Source organism: Ursus arctos, unplaced genomic scaffold (genome assembly GCF_023065955.2).
Source record: "Ursus arctos isolate Adak ecotype North America unplaced genomic scaffold, UrsArc2.0 scaffold_16, whole genome shotgun sequence".
In the NCBI taxonomy this organism is placed as follows: Eukaryota; Metazoa; Chordata; class Mammalia; order Carnivora; family Ursidae; genus Ursus; species Ursus arctos.
Window position 1 is genome coordinate 21,842,114 of NW_026622830.1, and position 15,694 is coordinate 21,857,807.

A 15,694-nucleotide genomic window follows, 5' to 3' on the forward strand; every position below is an offset into this window, starting at 1 on the left:
ACTGAGCTTCTTGACACTAACCTTCCTGGGTCCTGTCTGTCCCCGTGCCCTTGGGCCCCAGGAGGACAGCGCGGACCTGAAGTGCCAGCTGCACTTTGCAAAGGAGGAGTCAGCCCTCATGTGCAAGAAGCTCACCAAGCTCGCCAAGGAGAATGACAGCATGAAAGAGGAGCTGCTCAAGTACCGCTCGCTCTACGGTGATCTGGACAGCGCCCTGTCCGCCGAGGAGCTGGCCGACGCGCCCCACTCCCGGGAGACCGAGCTGAAGGTGCACCTGAAGCTGGTGGAGGAGGAAGCCAACCTGCTGAGCCGCCGCATCGTGGAGCTGGAGGTGGAAAACCGAGGCCTGCGGGCGGAGATGGACGACATGAAGGATCACGGCGGAGGCTGCGGAGGCACGGAGGCGCGCCTGGCCTTCTCTGCGCTGGGGGGCGGCGAGTGCGGGGACAGCCTGGTGGAGCTGCGGCGACACCTGCAGTTTGTGGAGGAGGAGGCCGAGCTGCTCCGGCGCTCCTCGGCAGAGCTGGAGGACCAGAACAAGCTGCTGCTCACCGAGCTGGCCAAGTACCGCTCGGAGCACGAGCTGGACGTGACGCTGTCAGAGGACAGCTGCTCTGCGCTCAGTGAGCCCTCGCAGGAGGAGCTGGCGGCTGCCAAACTGCAGGTCAGCGAGCTCAGCGGCAAGGTCAAGAAGCTGCAGTATGAGAACCGCGTGCTGCTCTCCAACCTCCAGCGCTGCGATCTTGCCTCCTGCCAGAGCACGCGGCCCATGCTGGAGACGGACGCGGAGGCCGGGGACTCTGCCCAGTGCGTGCCCGCGGCTCTTGGCGAGGCCCACGGCCCCCATGCTGCCCGGCTCTGCAGAGCCAGGGAGGCCGAGGCACTGCCGGGGCTGAGGGAGCAGGCCGCCCTGGTCAGCAAGGCCATCGATGTCCTGGTGGCCGACGCCAACGGCTTCTCGGCCGGCCTCCGCCTGTACCTGGACAACGAGTGTGCCGACTTTCGGCTGCATGAGGCCCCTGACAACAGCGAGGGTCCCAGGGACACCAAGCTCATCCATGCCATCCTGGTGCGGCTGAGCATGCTTCAGCAGGAGCTCAATGCCTTCACGCGGAAGGCAGACGCCGTCCTCGGGAGCTCTGCCAAGGAGCAGCCAGAGCCCTTCCCGTCGCTGCCTGCCTTGGCCTCCCAGGGACCGTCCAAGGAGATTCTTTTGGCCAAAGACCTTGGCTCAGACTTCCAGGTAAGATGTCCCAGCCACAGGCCCCAGTACTTTTTTTGTTAGAAACCTTTTACAGAATCATACATAGGACAGAGAGGCACACAGTGCCGCACAAGTGTATGGCAAGGGAATTTTCCCGAGGGGAGCACACTGGTGTCCTCATCACCCAGAACACGACCATGTCATCACAGCATGCCTTTTTAAGTCTTTTTCTGCATATCCTCTCGTGGACTTGTTTTTCACCCCAGTTGTTTTATGTGATATCTACCGTTACCACGCAACTGGTTTTTCTTGTGCAATGTGTCTAGTGGTTCATGTGCTTACACTGCTGTATTTATTGTTCATATACTTTTTGTGCTCGGTGCTGGAGCAAAACCAGACCTGATTCCTGCCCTCCAGCCCCTGTCATCTAATGGGGAAGAAAGATGTTAATCAAAATATCAGGCCGCTGAATGTGAAATGACAAACTGACATGAGGGCTGTCAGGGAAGGGCACTTGGTTCTGTGCACAAGGAACCTGACCTCGTCTTCGGATCAGGGACAGCCTCTGATCTGAGCTGAGCTAAGAAGGGTGGATCAGCAGGGGAAGAGTGTTGTAAGCAGAGGGAGCACCATGTGAAGGCATCATAGCCGGAAAGAGCATGGCGTGCCCGCGGACCAAGGGAAGGAGGGCAGCTGGGTTGCAGGGAGCATCTTCATCCCGAGAGCAATGGGAGGGGTCTTCCCATGTCCATACAGAGATTTAGCTCTTTCTTCTTGACAGCTACACGGTGTAGTTGTGCCCTAATTTCTTTAATCTGTGCTCTGCTGATCTGGCTTGATCTTACTTTTTTAAGCAAGCAGACTCCCCCAGGTTAGGTCTTCCCTTTGGTTCTTCTTGAGGTAGGAATGAGCTGGGCCCACACACGTGGTAGGATCATTGAGGATGGCTCAGAAGGTTTGTGCAGAAGACAGACATTCACAGGATCAGGGTTTTCACTCAGCACCTAGCTATTCATTCATCCTTTTGACAGAGACTTGCTGAATAGTTGTAGCCCGGGTTTGGGCTGCAAAGCTGAATCCACTGAGGCCAGCCCTCAGGTGGGTGGTCAGAGCCTCTTCTAGAACCCAGGGCCTGGGGTGGGGGCTGCTTCTGGCACCCCTTGGGCCCCTCCGCATTGTTACCTTTGGTCTCTTCTGCCTGTGCCTCTGGGTGCAGCCGCCTGACTTCAGGGATCTGCCGGAATGGGAGCCCAGGATACGAGAGCCCTTCCGCAGTGGTGACTTGGACTCCAAGCCCGACCCCGGCCGGAACTTCAGGCCTTACCGAGCCGAAGACTATGATTCCTACGCCTCTGAGGTGGGCCTAGGCCTGATCGAGCGAGGGGGAGGGCAGGAGGAGAGTGGCTGGGGCCTTCCAGAGGCTGGGCCATCCGTGGAGAAGCTTAGCTGGTGAAGATGTGGGTTTTGAGTATTCCGTTTGGTTCCACGCTTCCTGGCAGCAAGGGCTAAAAGGGAGACAAGGAAGTTTGGGCCTTTCTCTTGGCCTGATAAAAGGAAGCTTATAAACTCATTTGAAGAAATGAATTTTGTTTTGCTATACAAAGTTTCACTGGGAATTCAGTAATTTATATTATTTAATGAAACCACTTATTTCTTTAGCAGGAGGGCAGCAATCTTTACAGTCAGGCTGACTGGGCTCAAATTGTGGAACTGCTATATACTGGCTGTGAGATTGTAGACAATTGACTTGACCTCTCTAATCTCCGTTTTCTCACCTTTACAATAAAGGTGATCCCTCAGAGGACTGTTGAAAGGATGAAATACATGAAAAGCCTTATTAAAGCCTGGTCCCTGTTGGGTGAGGAGGAGGAGGATGACACATCTCAGGGCCTCAGGGGACCCACCAGTGTGGCTTTGTGGCCTTGGGCATGTTCCCATTCTCTGGCTGCATCTTCCCCATTTGTAACATGGGAGGATTCGAGTTGAGGGAGGCTGTAGAATTATACATAGGGTTCCCTGGTCCTTGAAGAATTCCTGGTGGTTCAGAGCCCTTCCCAAGCCTTCTTGAGTCTCTGCCAGCACTTCACAATGAACCTGAAGTAGGAAAGGGCTCCTGTGGATGGGATGGAGCCTCCCTGAGACTCCTGAGCCATGGAGAACCTTGTGTGTGCCCCATTGTAAGCACTAAACATCCATGGAAAGGCAGTTTTGTGGTCCCAGGAAGGCCAGCCTGCAAGTGCCCAGGGGGAGAAGCTCCCTGGAAGCTGATGGCTCAAACTCTCTAAGTGGTCTGAGCTTCCTAGCAGCCATGGCAAAAAGGGGGAAAAAAATAAAACAAAACCCAACATGAAATACTTAGTTCTCATTTTCTAAGAAAAGGAGATAGGTCAGCTCATGTGCATACATTCAATTACTGTTTCATTCAACCACTCTCTACTGAGCAGTTACAATTTGCCAGACTCTGTGTTAGGCACCGAGTCCAAGGAGAACACCAGAGGTAGCAGGTAGTATCCAGGCCTGCAAAGATCTTTAATATAAAATAGGCATACAAGATATATCTTAAGTCAGAGTGCCTTCCATTGCCAAGTTTCCACGTTATTGGCTAGATAATAAATGTTTTCTTTTCATGGGGGGGGGGGGCATCTTGCCTGGGAAGGTTTGATGTAGGTGTGGCAGATGACATTTCTTTCTTTCTTTCTTTCTTTTTTTCCTGCTTAACATGACAGCATAAAAATTTCCCTCTGCCACTAGAAATACTTAAAATTTAAATTGAAGTATATAACACACACAGAAAAGCACTTGTAAGTGGACAGCTCAAATGACTTTCCCAGACTGACCACTCCTATGTAATCAGCTAGCACGTTATTAAACAGAGCATGACCTGTCCTTGAAGCCTCCCTTCTGGTCCCCATCCAGTCATCATCTTGACTTCTAAGAGAATAGATTAATTTTGCCTGTTTAGTTACAAATGCTTATAAACACAATTTCCCCTCAAAATGTAGTTTTACTGTCTTTTTAAAAAGATTTTATTATATTGTCATTATAGGCAACATTATAACTACAACAAAGTCCCTAAGCAGCGTTGCATGAAGATATAAAGAAGGAAGTCAGGATCACAAGATTGTCAGTTAATCACTGTTCACATTTAAGTGTGTGTGTCCATGTCCTTTCTGTTTTTTTATTGAGGTATAAATCTTTTTAAATTTTTTATTGAAGTATAACATAATAATATACATGCAAAAAAGGACACTATCCTTAAGTGTACAGTTGAATGGACTTTTATGTATGTATAGACCTATTAACCACACCTATTAATCCTTTTATTTATCCAAGTTGTTTCTAAATTTTTGCAATTATAAACAATGAGACAACGAACGTCTTTGTGAATCAAACTTAGCTCTCTCAGTATGTTATTTTCTTCAGATGCATTTCAAAGAGAGAAATTATCAAGGCAAAATTATAGTAATAGCTAAATTTGATGTGCATTGTTTTGTTTAATTGTCATGACAACCCCCTGAAGTAGGGTCAGCCACTGTGCCTCATTTATATTCCAGGGACAGCTTGGACCCCACTTAACTTTTGACCTCTGACCACAGCTCTATCCCCCAACCCCTGGTCTCTCCCTCTGTCTGTGTCCTTCATCCCTATCCCAGATCAAGGAGCTGCAGCTGGTGCTGGCCGAGGCCCACGACAGCCTCCGAGGCCTGCAGGAGCAGCTCTCCCAGGAACGGCAGCTACGGAAGGAGGAGGCCGACAACTTCAACCAGAAGATGGTCCAGGTGGGTGGTGCCCAGTGTCCCCCTGTACCGACTCCATTTTCTCTTCCCTGAACTGAAGGCAGAAACCTTAGGGCTCCACGGGTCTTCAGAAGCCAGGGGTATTGGGAAACTTGAGTCTTCTGGCCCTAGCTATACTTGCTCGTGCATTAGCTCTACTGGGCTGGAATCCTGCGCTTGTCATTGACTGCCTGTGTGACCTTGGGCCAATCCTGTCTCCTCTCTGGGCCTCAGTTTCCCAACTATGACATACTTCCCCCATCAGAGCTAAAAACCTGTATCAGAAATGCCAGAGGTCTGGCTGCTAATCAAGGCTGATAGTCCTGCTAATAGAAAGCATGTATTAAGCCCTTACTGTATGTCAGGCCTGTGCAATGCTCTTTTCACACATTATGTCTTTTAGTCCTTAGGATTTCTTCTGTGAGGTGTCCCCATTTTATAGGTAGGGAGACTGATGCCCGGGGAGCTGAAATACTTGGCCTAGGTTGCACATCGAGGGCAAGATTCGAATCCCGGTCTCTGTTCTCTCAGTCATGACACTGCATTCCTTCCTCGGGATTTGCATCTTCTCTCTCCCAGCTTGCCCTTGGTGCTCTGCATGGGTCACCCCTTCGTGCCATCATTGCTCACCCTCCCAGGTTCTTCAATCAGATGTGAGAGTTCCCGTGAAACTTTGGCAGCCAGTATGCGCTCATTATGTGATGTCATGGTTTTTATAGTGAGGCAGGGCTGGGTTCAAATCCCTCTTCTCAATGATCCATAACTGTGATTGCTGCTACTTTTATGAGTTTCTCTTCCCTGGAGTTTATCTCAACAGATTGAGCTGGTATTGGTAGAGTCCCTGACAGGGAGCACCAACAGGCACCTCCCAAACTTTCCTCTCTGTCTTTATCCGAGGCCTGGAATGGGAAGGGGTAGGGCTGGGAGGACCGCTGGGGGTGCTCACGCTTTCGTCCTCCTCCAGCTGAAGGAGGATCAGCAGAGGGCGCTCCTGAGGCGCGAGTTTGAGCTGCAAAGCCTGAGCCTCCAGCGGAGGCTGGAGCAGAAATTCTGGAGCCAGGAGAAGAACATGCTGGTGCAGGAGTCCCAGCAGTTCAAGCACAACTTCCTGCTGCTCTTCATGAAGCTCAGGTGGTTCCTCAAGCGTTGGCGGCAGGGCAAGATTTTGCCCAGCGAGGGGGATGACTTCCTTGAGGTATGGTTCCCCTGGGGCTGGGACTAGGGCAGGGGTAGGGTGGGGAAGACTGGACTTAGAGGGACACCCAGGTGGCATTGACACAGCCCTGAGGCTCATCTCCAGGCCATCAGCTTGGGCTTCCATCCCTGCATTCATTCACTCATTCAGCATCTGCTTGTTGAGAACCAGCTCTTTCCTGGACCCTGTGGCAGGTGCTGGGGTTATTGTGGTGGAGACAGACTTGGTCCCTCCCCAGAGAGAGCTGATAGGTCTTTAACACCTCTCTAAGACTTGCTCATTTCCCTTTTTAATGAACCTCAGAGTCCTCAGCAGGCAACAGGATCTAGGTAAATTTAATAATCTAGTTTTGTTACCATTGCATTATATGCCAATATAGTATGTATGATTTTTTACTCTTTTAAGGTATGCATTGTATAGAGTAAAGTGCACACATCTTAAGTGTACAGCTGATGAAGTTTTGTCTTACACATCTGTAGAGTCCCTACCCAGATCACAACAGAGCACATTTCCAGGGCCCCAGAAGGATCCCTGCTGTTCCAGTCAATATGCCCACCCCAGCTGTCAGCGCTGTTCTGATTTCTTATACCATGGATTCGTTTTGCCCATTCTAGAACTTCCTATAAGTGCATGTAGTCTTTGTGTCTAGCTTCTTTGGCTCAATGTAATTTTTTGAGGTTCATCTATGTTTGGTATATAGAAGTAGTTGTTGCTTTTTGGTGGCCCATATGGGGAACCCAGGACATTTTTTTTTATTGCTGTGTGTTTGTGACTTATGAATATACCTATTTTATTTTAACTAACTAATTAATTAATTAAAGTAGGCTCCACGCTGGGCCTCCTTAACGATGGAGCCCAATGCAGGGCTTGAACTCACAACCCTGAGATCATGACCTGAGCTGAAATCAAGTGTTAGAGGCTTAACCGACTGAGCCACTCAGGCACCCCTCTTTTTTTTTTTTTTTATAGTGAGAGTACCTAAGATCTACTCTCAGCGTATTCAAGTATACAATACAGTATTGTTAGCTGTAGTCACCGTGCTGTACATGGATCTCCAGAACTTATTCATCCTGCATAACTGAAACTTTGTACCCTTTGACCAACATCTCCCCACCCCCACCCTCACCCCAGCCCCGCTTCCCTGCCCTTGGCAACCACTGTTCTGCTCACTGCTTGTATGAGTTTGGCTTTTTTCCCCATTCCACGTGTAAGTGAGATTTTGCGGTATTTGTCTACTGGGTCCATCCATGTTGTCAAAAATGGCAGGGTTTTCTTCTTTTATATGGCTGAATAATATTCTGTTATAAATATACATCACAATTTCTTTATCCATTCATTTGTGAACACTCAGGTAGTTTCCATATCTTGGCTATCGTGACTAATGCTGCAAAGAACATGGGCCTGCAGATAGCTCACTGAGATCCAGAGTTCATTTCCTTTGGGTATGTACCCAGAAGTGGGATTGCTGATTCCTATGGTAGTTCTATTTTTAATATTTTGGGGAACCACCATATTGATTTTTTTTTCTTTTTAACCATTGTATTGATTTTACCTGAAGCCCAGTTTTGGCTCCTGAGTTGGATGTTCCCCTACACCCTCCACAGTGAACTGAAGGCCACATAGCCTATGTGTTAAGTCAGTTTGTCTCAGGCAAATCCTCCATATTTGGTATAAATCTTTCTAGATATTTCCCGGTACTGGAGTAACAAAGAGAAACAGAAATTTACTTTAGAGGCGCCTGGGAGGCTCAGTTGGTTAAGCATCTGCCTTCGGCTCAGGTCATGATCTCAGGGTCCTGGGATTGAGTTCCACATCACACTCCCAGCTCAGCAGGGAGCCTGCTTCTCCCTCTTCTGCTCCCTCTGCTTGTCCTTTCTCTCTGTCTCTCTCACGCTGTCTCTCAAATAAATAAATAAAATCTTAAAAAAAAAACTTTAGGAAGAAAAAAAGGTAAACATAGAAAATTAAATAATATATGTACCTATAATTAATAGAAATACTACATTTACTGAAATAGACATAATTAATAAGATATAAACATAACCAGGGCACCTGGGTGGTTCAGTGAGTCAAGCGTCTGCCTTCGGCTCAGGTCATGATCCCAGGGTCCTGGGCTCGAGCCCCGTGTCAGGCTCCCTGCTAAGTGGGGAGTCTGCTTCTCCCTCTCCCTCTGCCAATATCCCTCCTTGTCCCCACTCATGCTCTCTCAAATAAATAAATCTTAAAAAAATGATAAACATAACTACATACATTGTCATAATAGATATATACATGTGTATAAATATGATATAACCACAAATCTATAACTATATAAATAATAAACTTGAGGGCAACCCCCTCGGGTCCCCTCCCTCCTTGAGAGCTTTGTACTATCACTTTGCTATCACTCAATAAACCTTGCTTTGTTGCCAAAAAATAAATAAATAAATAAAACAAACTTGATGTACATTCATACTCTCAATGTGTCCACACGTGCAGAATTCTGCGTGTGAAACGATACTATACATGTAAATGATAAAAAAAAAAACCCTCAGGCATTGAGTATGGTGTCCTAGGTACTGTATTAAATACTTGAGGTGAATTATTGCATTTCATCTTTACAACTATGCTATGATATGTAGATAATTATTATTCCCATTTTACTGCAGTTAATGATCTTTGATTCCGTGCCTCAATTCTGAAATCCAGAAGCTCTGAGAGCTGTGTTTGGTTGTATCTAACTTGGTTGGAAAAGATTGGCCTGACATTCATTTGGTAGCAAAACCTTTATTTATCCCATTTCATGTTAATATTCATGTGTTTGTAGGGGAGGCATGAGTGTGCCAGAGCGTAGAGTGTTACACCAGACCCTGCTGGGGTGCGGGTCCAGTACGCAGTGTAGGTACCACATTGTCTTTCTAAATCCCCACGCATTCTGAATTCCGAGCACACCTGGCCCCAGGGATTTCCGAGAAGGAATCGTGCACCTGTGTCTACAGACAGCCACGGTCTGTGTGTTTAGATACTCGTGACCAGGGACAGAATTGGGATGTTTATTCAGGCAGGCCCTGCCGCCCCCCTCCCCCGCAGTACTTCCCAGCCTCGGTGCCTGCGCTGACATTAGAAACCCTTCATCAGGGGCGCCTGGGTGGCACAGCGGTTAAGCGTCTGCCTTCGGCTCAGAGCCTGATCCCAGGGTCCTGGGATTGAGCCCCACATCAGGCTCCTCTGCTGGGAGCCTGCTTCTTCCTCTCCGACTCCCCCTGCTTGTGTTCCCTCTCTCGCTGGCTGTCTCTATCTCTGTCAAATAAATAAATAAAATCTTAAAAAAAAAAAAAAAAAGAAACCCTTCATCATTTGGTTTCTAGGACATCACATTCTCTTGGGTTTCCTTCCACCTCACTGGTTGCTCTTTCTCGATCTCCTTGGCTGGACCCTCTTTTTCTCCCTGACCTCTCTCAACGTCAGAGTCCCCAGGGCTCAGCCCTTGGGCCACATCTCTCCCTTACCTACACCTGCTCCCTTGAGGACCTTATCCAGGTACACGGCTTCAGTGGCCTTTCTTACACATTGTGACTCTATCCAGAATCTATCTAGAGTCTGACCCAGCCACTCTGCCCTCTGTCCTGGCTGAGCCACCGTCACTTCTTGACTGGATTTTCACTGCAGCCTCTTACCTGGTCTCCCTGCTCTGCTCTTGCACCCTTGCACCAAGCATCTTACATCCAGAAGGGTAGGACGAGGTTTCCTGGGCAGCGTATACTCCACGTGGATGGCATCCCCTGGAGTTTTGTGATGGGGTTCTGTTGTTGCCCAGTAAGCTCAGCAGCTGCAGTGATCTCCTTGAAACCGCAAGTCAGGTGGGCGTCCCTCCCTCGGCTCACAGTCCTCCCCTGGCTCCCATTTCACCCAGAGCAGAAGCCGAAGTCCCTGCAAGTCCCGGGCCTTGTTCCCCGTACCTCTCTCACTTTCTCCCTGGCTCTCTTGCTTCCCTCACACAGACATGTTCCCACTTCAGGGCCTTTGCATTTGCTGTGCCCTTTCCCCGGAATTCTCAACCTGCAGGTCTTCACATGGCTTATTTTGTCTTAGCTCTTTCAGGACATTGCCTGAATACCAGCATGTCTCTGAGGCCCTCCTTGACCACCCACACGCAGCACACACACCCCAGCTCCTTGGCTTGCTCTTGTTCCCCGTGGTAGAACAGTGTCACTGTATGACACTGCAGACATTTAATGCCATTTCATACCTTTCACTTGTTTGTTTGTTTTCCTGCTACTGGAATGGAAGCTAACGGGGACAAGGGTTCTTGTCTGTCTTGCTCACTGGTGTATCCTCAGCTCCGGGCACAGGGCCTGGTGCATGCTAGTTTTTAATAACTCTTTGTTGAGTGAATGATGAATGAGTGCCCCAGTCAGAAGCTTGCTTCATTCCCAGCCTGAACCAGTACCCTGGTTTCCCTGGCTGGCTCTGGACTTCTCTGCAGAATTCATCAGCAGCAAATCCCCACCCAGGAAGGCTCCGTCTGTCCACCCAAACCTTTGGTTGCCTTTTCTATAATTATGGGGGTGCCCATGGCCCTTTTATCCTACCCACAGGCCTACCTGTTGACCCAGCCTGGCAACATGGTTATTTCTGAGTAGCTCTCCAGATGCCTCATGGCCCTGGGGGCAGAAGAGGTGGTATGGGAAGACAGAAGGGCCTGCCTTTCCAGCTGCGCTGTAGGCCTTGACTGTGCCCGGGAGCCAAAGTTAAAAATTGGGAAATCAAAAAAAAAAAAAAAAAATTGGGAAATCAGTGTCCAACTAGACTGCCTTTGGTCCATCCTGGACCATAAACCCCCATTCTTTCTTTCTGCCTGGCTGTGTCGTACCTTCCCATCCGGGCCGCTAGCCTGAATCCCCTCTCCTGATGCTCAGACTCCCTGGCATGACACCCTTCCAGCCCCTGTTGACTGTGGCTTTTTAAAAACAGGTAAATAGCATGAAGGAGCTGTACCTGCTAATGGAGGAAGAGGAATTAAATGCTCAACATTCAGATAACAAGACCTGCGCGGGGGACAGCTGGACCCAAAACACGGTGCGTTCCCAGCCTGTTCCCGGTCCTGTCCTGCCCCTGCTTCCTTTGTCTAACAAAGCGATCGCTTCCTGCCACCTTCCCTGACCTGTCTTACATGGGGCACCGGAGCTGCAGAGGGTCATTACCTGGGTACTGGCCCCAGATGCTTAGTGCTGTGGGGTTCATTCGTCATCCAGGGGCAGTGACAGCTGATGGACTGTGTGGGCACATGCAGGAGAGCCGTTAATTCTGTCGGGAGTATAGGGGACAGTGTCATGGAGAAGGGGTAATAGGTGGCAGGTTTTGAAGGGTGAATGAGAGCTTACATAATAGAGAGTGGGGAAAGGCCCTTTTGGACCTAGAGAACTGTGTGTGCAGAGGTGTGGCAGGGTATTCTGGGATTGGCCGAGGCTTGAGGTGTACATAGTGGGGATAAGGACATCAGGTTGGGGTCATATGAAGAGAGGCCTTGTGGCCTGGAGTCAGGAACCCTCAAATTAAGCCATGGGGCAGAGAGAGCGATGGAGTCAGGCTCCCAGGGTCATACACAGCAAGCTTGGGTAGATGGGAAACAGGTCATGGGCCAAGGAGAGAAGATGGGGACTGAGTCAGACCGTCAGGGAGGCTACATAGTTCGGATTCCCCGTGGGGCCCACGGTGGGTCAGAGAGGCACATCTTGGGCAAGGATAAAGACCCAGGGCCTAGCCTCTGCAGAAGCTCGAAGAAGCCAGGGCCCATCTCACATTTAGGCTGAATAATAATTGCTGTAACCTTGGGTTTTTTTGTTCATGTGAGGCTGGGGCACATGTCAGCCTAGGAAGTGGCCAGGCCTGGGCTTGGCCGGGTGAGATGACCTGGGGAGGTCATGGGGTTTGCTTGAGACCGGGTAGAGTCCTCGGCTGGACTCTGGGTGAGTGTTCCCAAGCCAGGCTCCCCTTCCCGCCCCTCCGAAGCTCCTGACCCAGGCCTTGCCCCCATCTGCAGCCCAATGAATATATCAAGACGCTGGCCGACATGAAGGTGACGCTGAAGGAGCTGTGCTGGCTGCTTCGGGATGAACGCCGCGGCCTGACTGAGCTCCAGCAGCAGTTTGCCAAGGCCAAGGCCACCTGGGAGACAGAGCGGGCAGAGCTGAAGAGCCATACTGCCCAGGTGAGTCCCCTACCTGCCAGAGACATTTCCCCCTTTGTTCTTCCCTCATCTAAGCCCTCACAGCTGTCCGATCTGGGAGCATGGTGCCCAAGCCATGCTCCTAAGAAGCATAGGAACCCCTTCACCTCCTCTTGTGACCCAGAGAGGGCAAGAGATTTACCTTGAGGCACACAGCAAGGGTGCCAGACACACTGGGGACTGGGAGTCACTGAGCCAAGGAAGGAAAGTGAAGGATTGACAAATGGGCATGGGACATCATCGGCACGTCTGCTGCACCATGGGTTCACAGGTGAGGCCAGATGCTTAATTGCCTGTCTGCACCTGGTGACATCCTTCACACACATGGCCACACTTCTGCTGCCTGCTGTCCTCATTTGCTGCCCCCTCTCCTCATAAAGATTCCCTTCGTCCCTTGCTACCTGGCTTTGTTTTACTCCTTCCACACAAACCAAGGGACTCTCCTCCCCACAACCCAGTGTGACCACAGGAGCCTTAACCAGGAGCCCTAGAGGTGTGGTCTCTGCTGTGTGCCCGGAGGCAAGTTGCTGCCCTCTTCTGGTCTGAAAAGTGAGAGGGTGGGTTTCCTCTCACTCAGAGAGAATGCCCTGACCATCACCACCACCCCCACCTGCCACGACTCTTCAGGTCCCAGCTTCCTCCAAGTCTGCCCTTGCTGCAAGCTGCCTTCCTGGGCATCATGGGCCCTGTTGGGGGTGGGGGGGGCGGGGTATGCACTGATGATCACTGCTGGACAGGTAACAAAACCAGCACAGAAGGGTTAAGTTTCTTTCCCAAGGTCACCCAGCTAGTAAGTAGCAGACCTGACTTTTGCTCCCCAACCTCTGCCCCTCCTGGCTTCTCATTACTATGATCCCAACCTTCTTCCCAGTGCTCACAGACTTCTCACTTCCCCATATCACCCTCTTTTCCTCGGACTGTTCCTGCTGCCCCCCAGACCCAGCCATTCCAGGTGCCCCTACCCACTGGGAAGCTGACTGGCCCTTATGGGGGTTAACAGACCAGACCACAGCCTGGGGAATCTGGGGTCCACTGATGCTTGAGGCTACATATTCACCTCTGGCCGCCCCGAGCCTCGGTGCCGCGAAGGCCATCACGCTGGACTGATTCCTGCACGCTTTCATTGGGTGCCTGTGGGTGCATGGCCCCCCAGCCATAAACCCAGACCACTTGTGAGAGTTGATAAAATCTGAGAAGCAATAACTAGGAAACTCTGCCATTTTGTAGCTATGTGACCTGGGGCAAATAACCTCACCTCTTCAAACCTCTTTCTCCTCTGTAAAATCTCCTAAGCGATAGTTGTCTTGCTGAGATTTCACGAAGATGCTGAGATAATGCTTGAAAAGCCCTTAGTGTGTGGAGAGAGCTCCATGCAAGCCCTGATGGTGAGGAGGGCTGAGTTCTGCGTGGGGCAGTCAGCAGGCGAGGGGTCTTCAGAGCGGAGCTCTCCCCCTGCCGCCCCCTGCTGGTGCCTGAGAGGGAAGGAGGGTGGCCCCGGGGCCAGAGGAAGGGTCTTCTGGGACCAGCCACCCACTTTGCTCTTGCTTCCGCTGCAGATGGAGCTGAAGGCTGGCAAGGGGGCTGGGGAGCGGGCAGGGCCCGACTGGAAGGCCGCCCTCCAGAGGGAGCGTGAGGAGCAGCAGCACCTGCTGGCCGAGTCCTACAGCGCCGTCATGGAGCTGACGCGGCAGCTGCAGATCAGCGAGCGCAACTGGAGCCAGGAGAAGCTGCAGCTGGTGGAGCGGCTTCAGGGTGAGAAGCAGCAGGTGGAGCAGCAGGTGAAGGAGCTGCAGAACCGCCTGAGCCAGGTGAGGCCTGCTGCAGCCACAGCGGGGATTCACTGTGGGAGACGGCCGGGGCTGGGATCTCCTTCAGTTATAGCTGGATCCAGGTGCTCGGAGAACCTGACAGGCCAGTCTCTCAGGCTTGCTTTCCTCTGTGCTTTATTCATAAGCCAGCTGTCCTCAGATACGGTTACTGTTAGTTTCGTGCTCATATCTTCCCGCCTTCCAAAGGCAATAGAAAGAGAGTTTTCCTTTTCCTCAAGGCTGACTGGCCAGCTGGAAGGCATGTGCCTACCCTTAGAGCCTACCGGACCCTGAAAATCTGGGAAGATTAGAGTCCTCTGACCAAAAGAGGGGGGTTGGGAAAAACCGTCATTGACCATTACACCCTACTGCAGTTCACGTCGTGTACCCCGCTGCCACTCACCAAGCTGCTATGTGCCACTCTTTATTTTGACTCTTTTCCTTTGTTTTACTTTTTCTCTTAATTACATAAATCAGGACTTCATCTCTATATAAGACCCAAATATTGCAAAAGCATACTCCAACCCATTCCTTCCCTTTTCTGCTACTTAAATTTATATTCACAGAGATGGTTGGTTTTTTGTGTTTTTTTTTAAATCAATCATGTAATCATAAGCTGCATATTGTTTACTTGCCTCTTTCATAGAGAGCTGTTCAGGACAGAGTGTAGGGGCCGGCCTCATTGCTAATGTGGAGCCCCCACACTAGGGATGCTGCTTAGCTGACCTAGCCGGTCCAGGAACTGCAGCATGAAGACGCACAGTGAGCAGATAGTAGGGCATCTATGAGGGCGCCTGTAAGTGGTTGCTTTCATGGTCGTTTTCCAAATCCATCTTTTGGTGGCTCGGAGCTGCTGCCCACTGGGAAGATGGTTCCTCATCCATGACTGGGTCATCCGGGCTATGAGCAGAGCCTGGGGATTGGCCCTGCACAGAGCGAGGCTCCACTGTCCAGCCTCACCTGCCACTGACCATCCTCTTTACCCTTGCCCAGCTGCAGAAGGCCGCTGAACCCTGGATCCTGAAGCACTCAGACCTGGAGAAGCAGGACAACAGCTGGAAAGAGGTGAGTGGGGTAGCAGGCCATCCGTGTTCTCTTGGCTCCTGGCTGCACTGCTAAGTCCCTCACTTAGGGGGGAGGTGTGACAGGGAGGAGGCTAACTCTGTCCCACAGGTCACCCCCTTGCATTCTGGGCTCCTCAGTCCTGGGATCTCTACCCCATCGTTTCTGCCGATGGTTGGGGACTTGTGCGGAGCCCTCTGTCGGTTCCATCCTCCCATGCCGGGGAGAGAGCCTGGGTGTCTCTGTGTTCTTGGCCAGATGCTTGTTCTCTCTTGGTTTCAGCTGTGCCTTTCTGAAAAGCCAGGCCTCTGAATAGCGTTGTGGTCTTGAGCGAGTCACTCTCTCCCTTTCTGGGCCCCAGTGGCCTCCCTGGTAAAATGAGAATCACATTCTCTGCTTTAGCCCACCCTCTCTGTGGGGACCAGTTAGGTCACTTCGGTG

General features: G+C 50.8%; 1 protein-coding gene across 2 annotated transcripts in view; it reads left to right on the forward strand.

Annotated features, from left to right (window-relative positions):
- Positions 1-15,694, forward strand: part of SOGA1 (suppressor of glucose, autophagy associated 1) — a 66,777-nt gene that overhangs the window by 36,785 nt on the left and 14,298 nt on the right. The window contains exons 5-12 of one of the 2 annotated variants that reach the window (XM_026503446.4): positions 62-1,243; positions 2,421-2,561; positions 4,858-4,983; positions 5,945-6,175; positions 11,129-11,233; positions 12,198-12,365; positions 13,940-14,191; positions 15,185-15,256. In XM_026503446.4, the coding sequence (XP_026359231.2) occupies positions 62-1,243; positions 2,421-2,561; positions 4,858-4,983; positions 5,945-6,175; positions 11,129-11,233; positions 12,198-12,365; positions 13,940-14,191; positions 15,185-15,256 (2,277 nt within the window). The remainder of the gene's footprint in view (positions 1-61; positions 1,244-2,420; positions 2,562-4,857; positions 4,984-5,944; positions 6,176-11,128; positions 11,234-12,197; positions 12,366-13,939; positions 14,192-15,184; positions 15,257-15,694) is intronic. The other variant, XM_044385807.3, reaches the window with a different exon arrangement.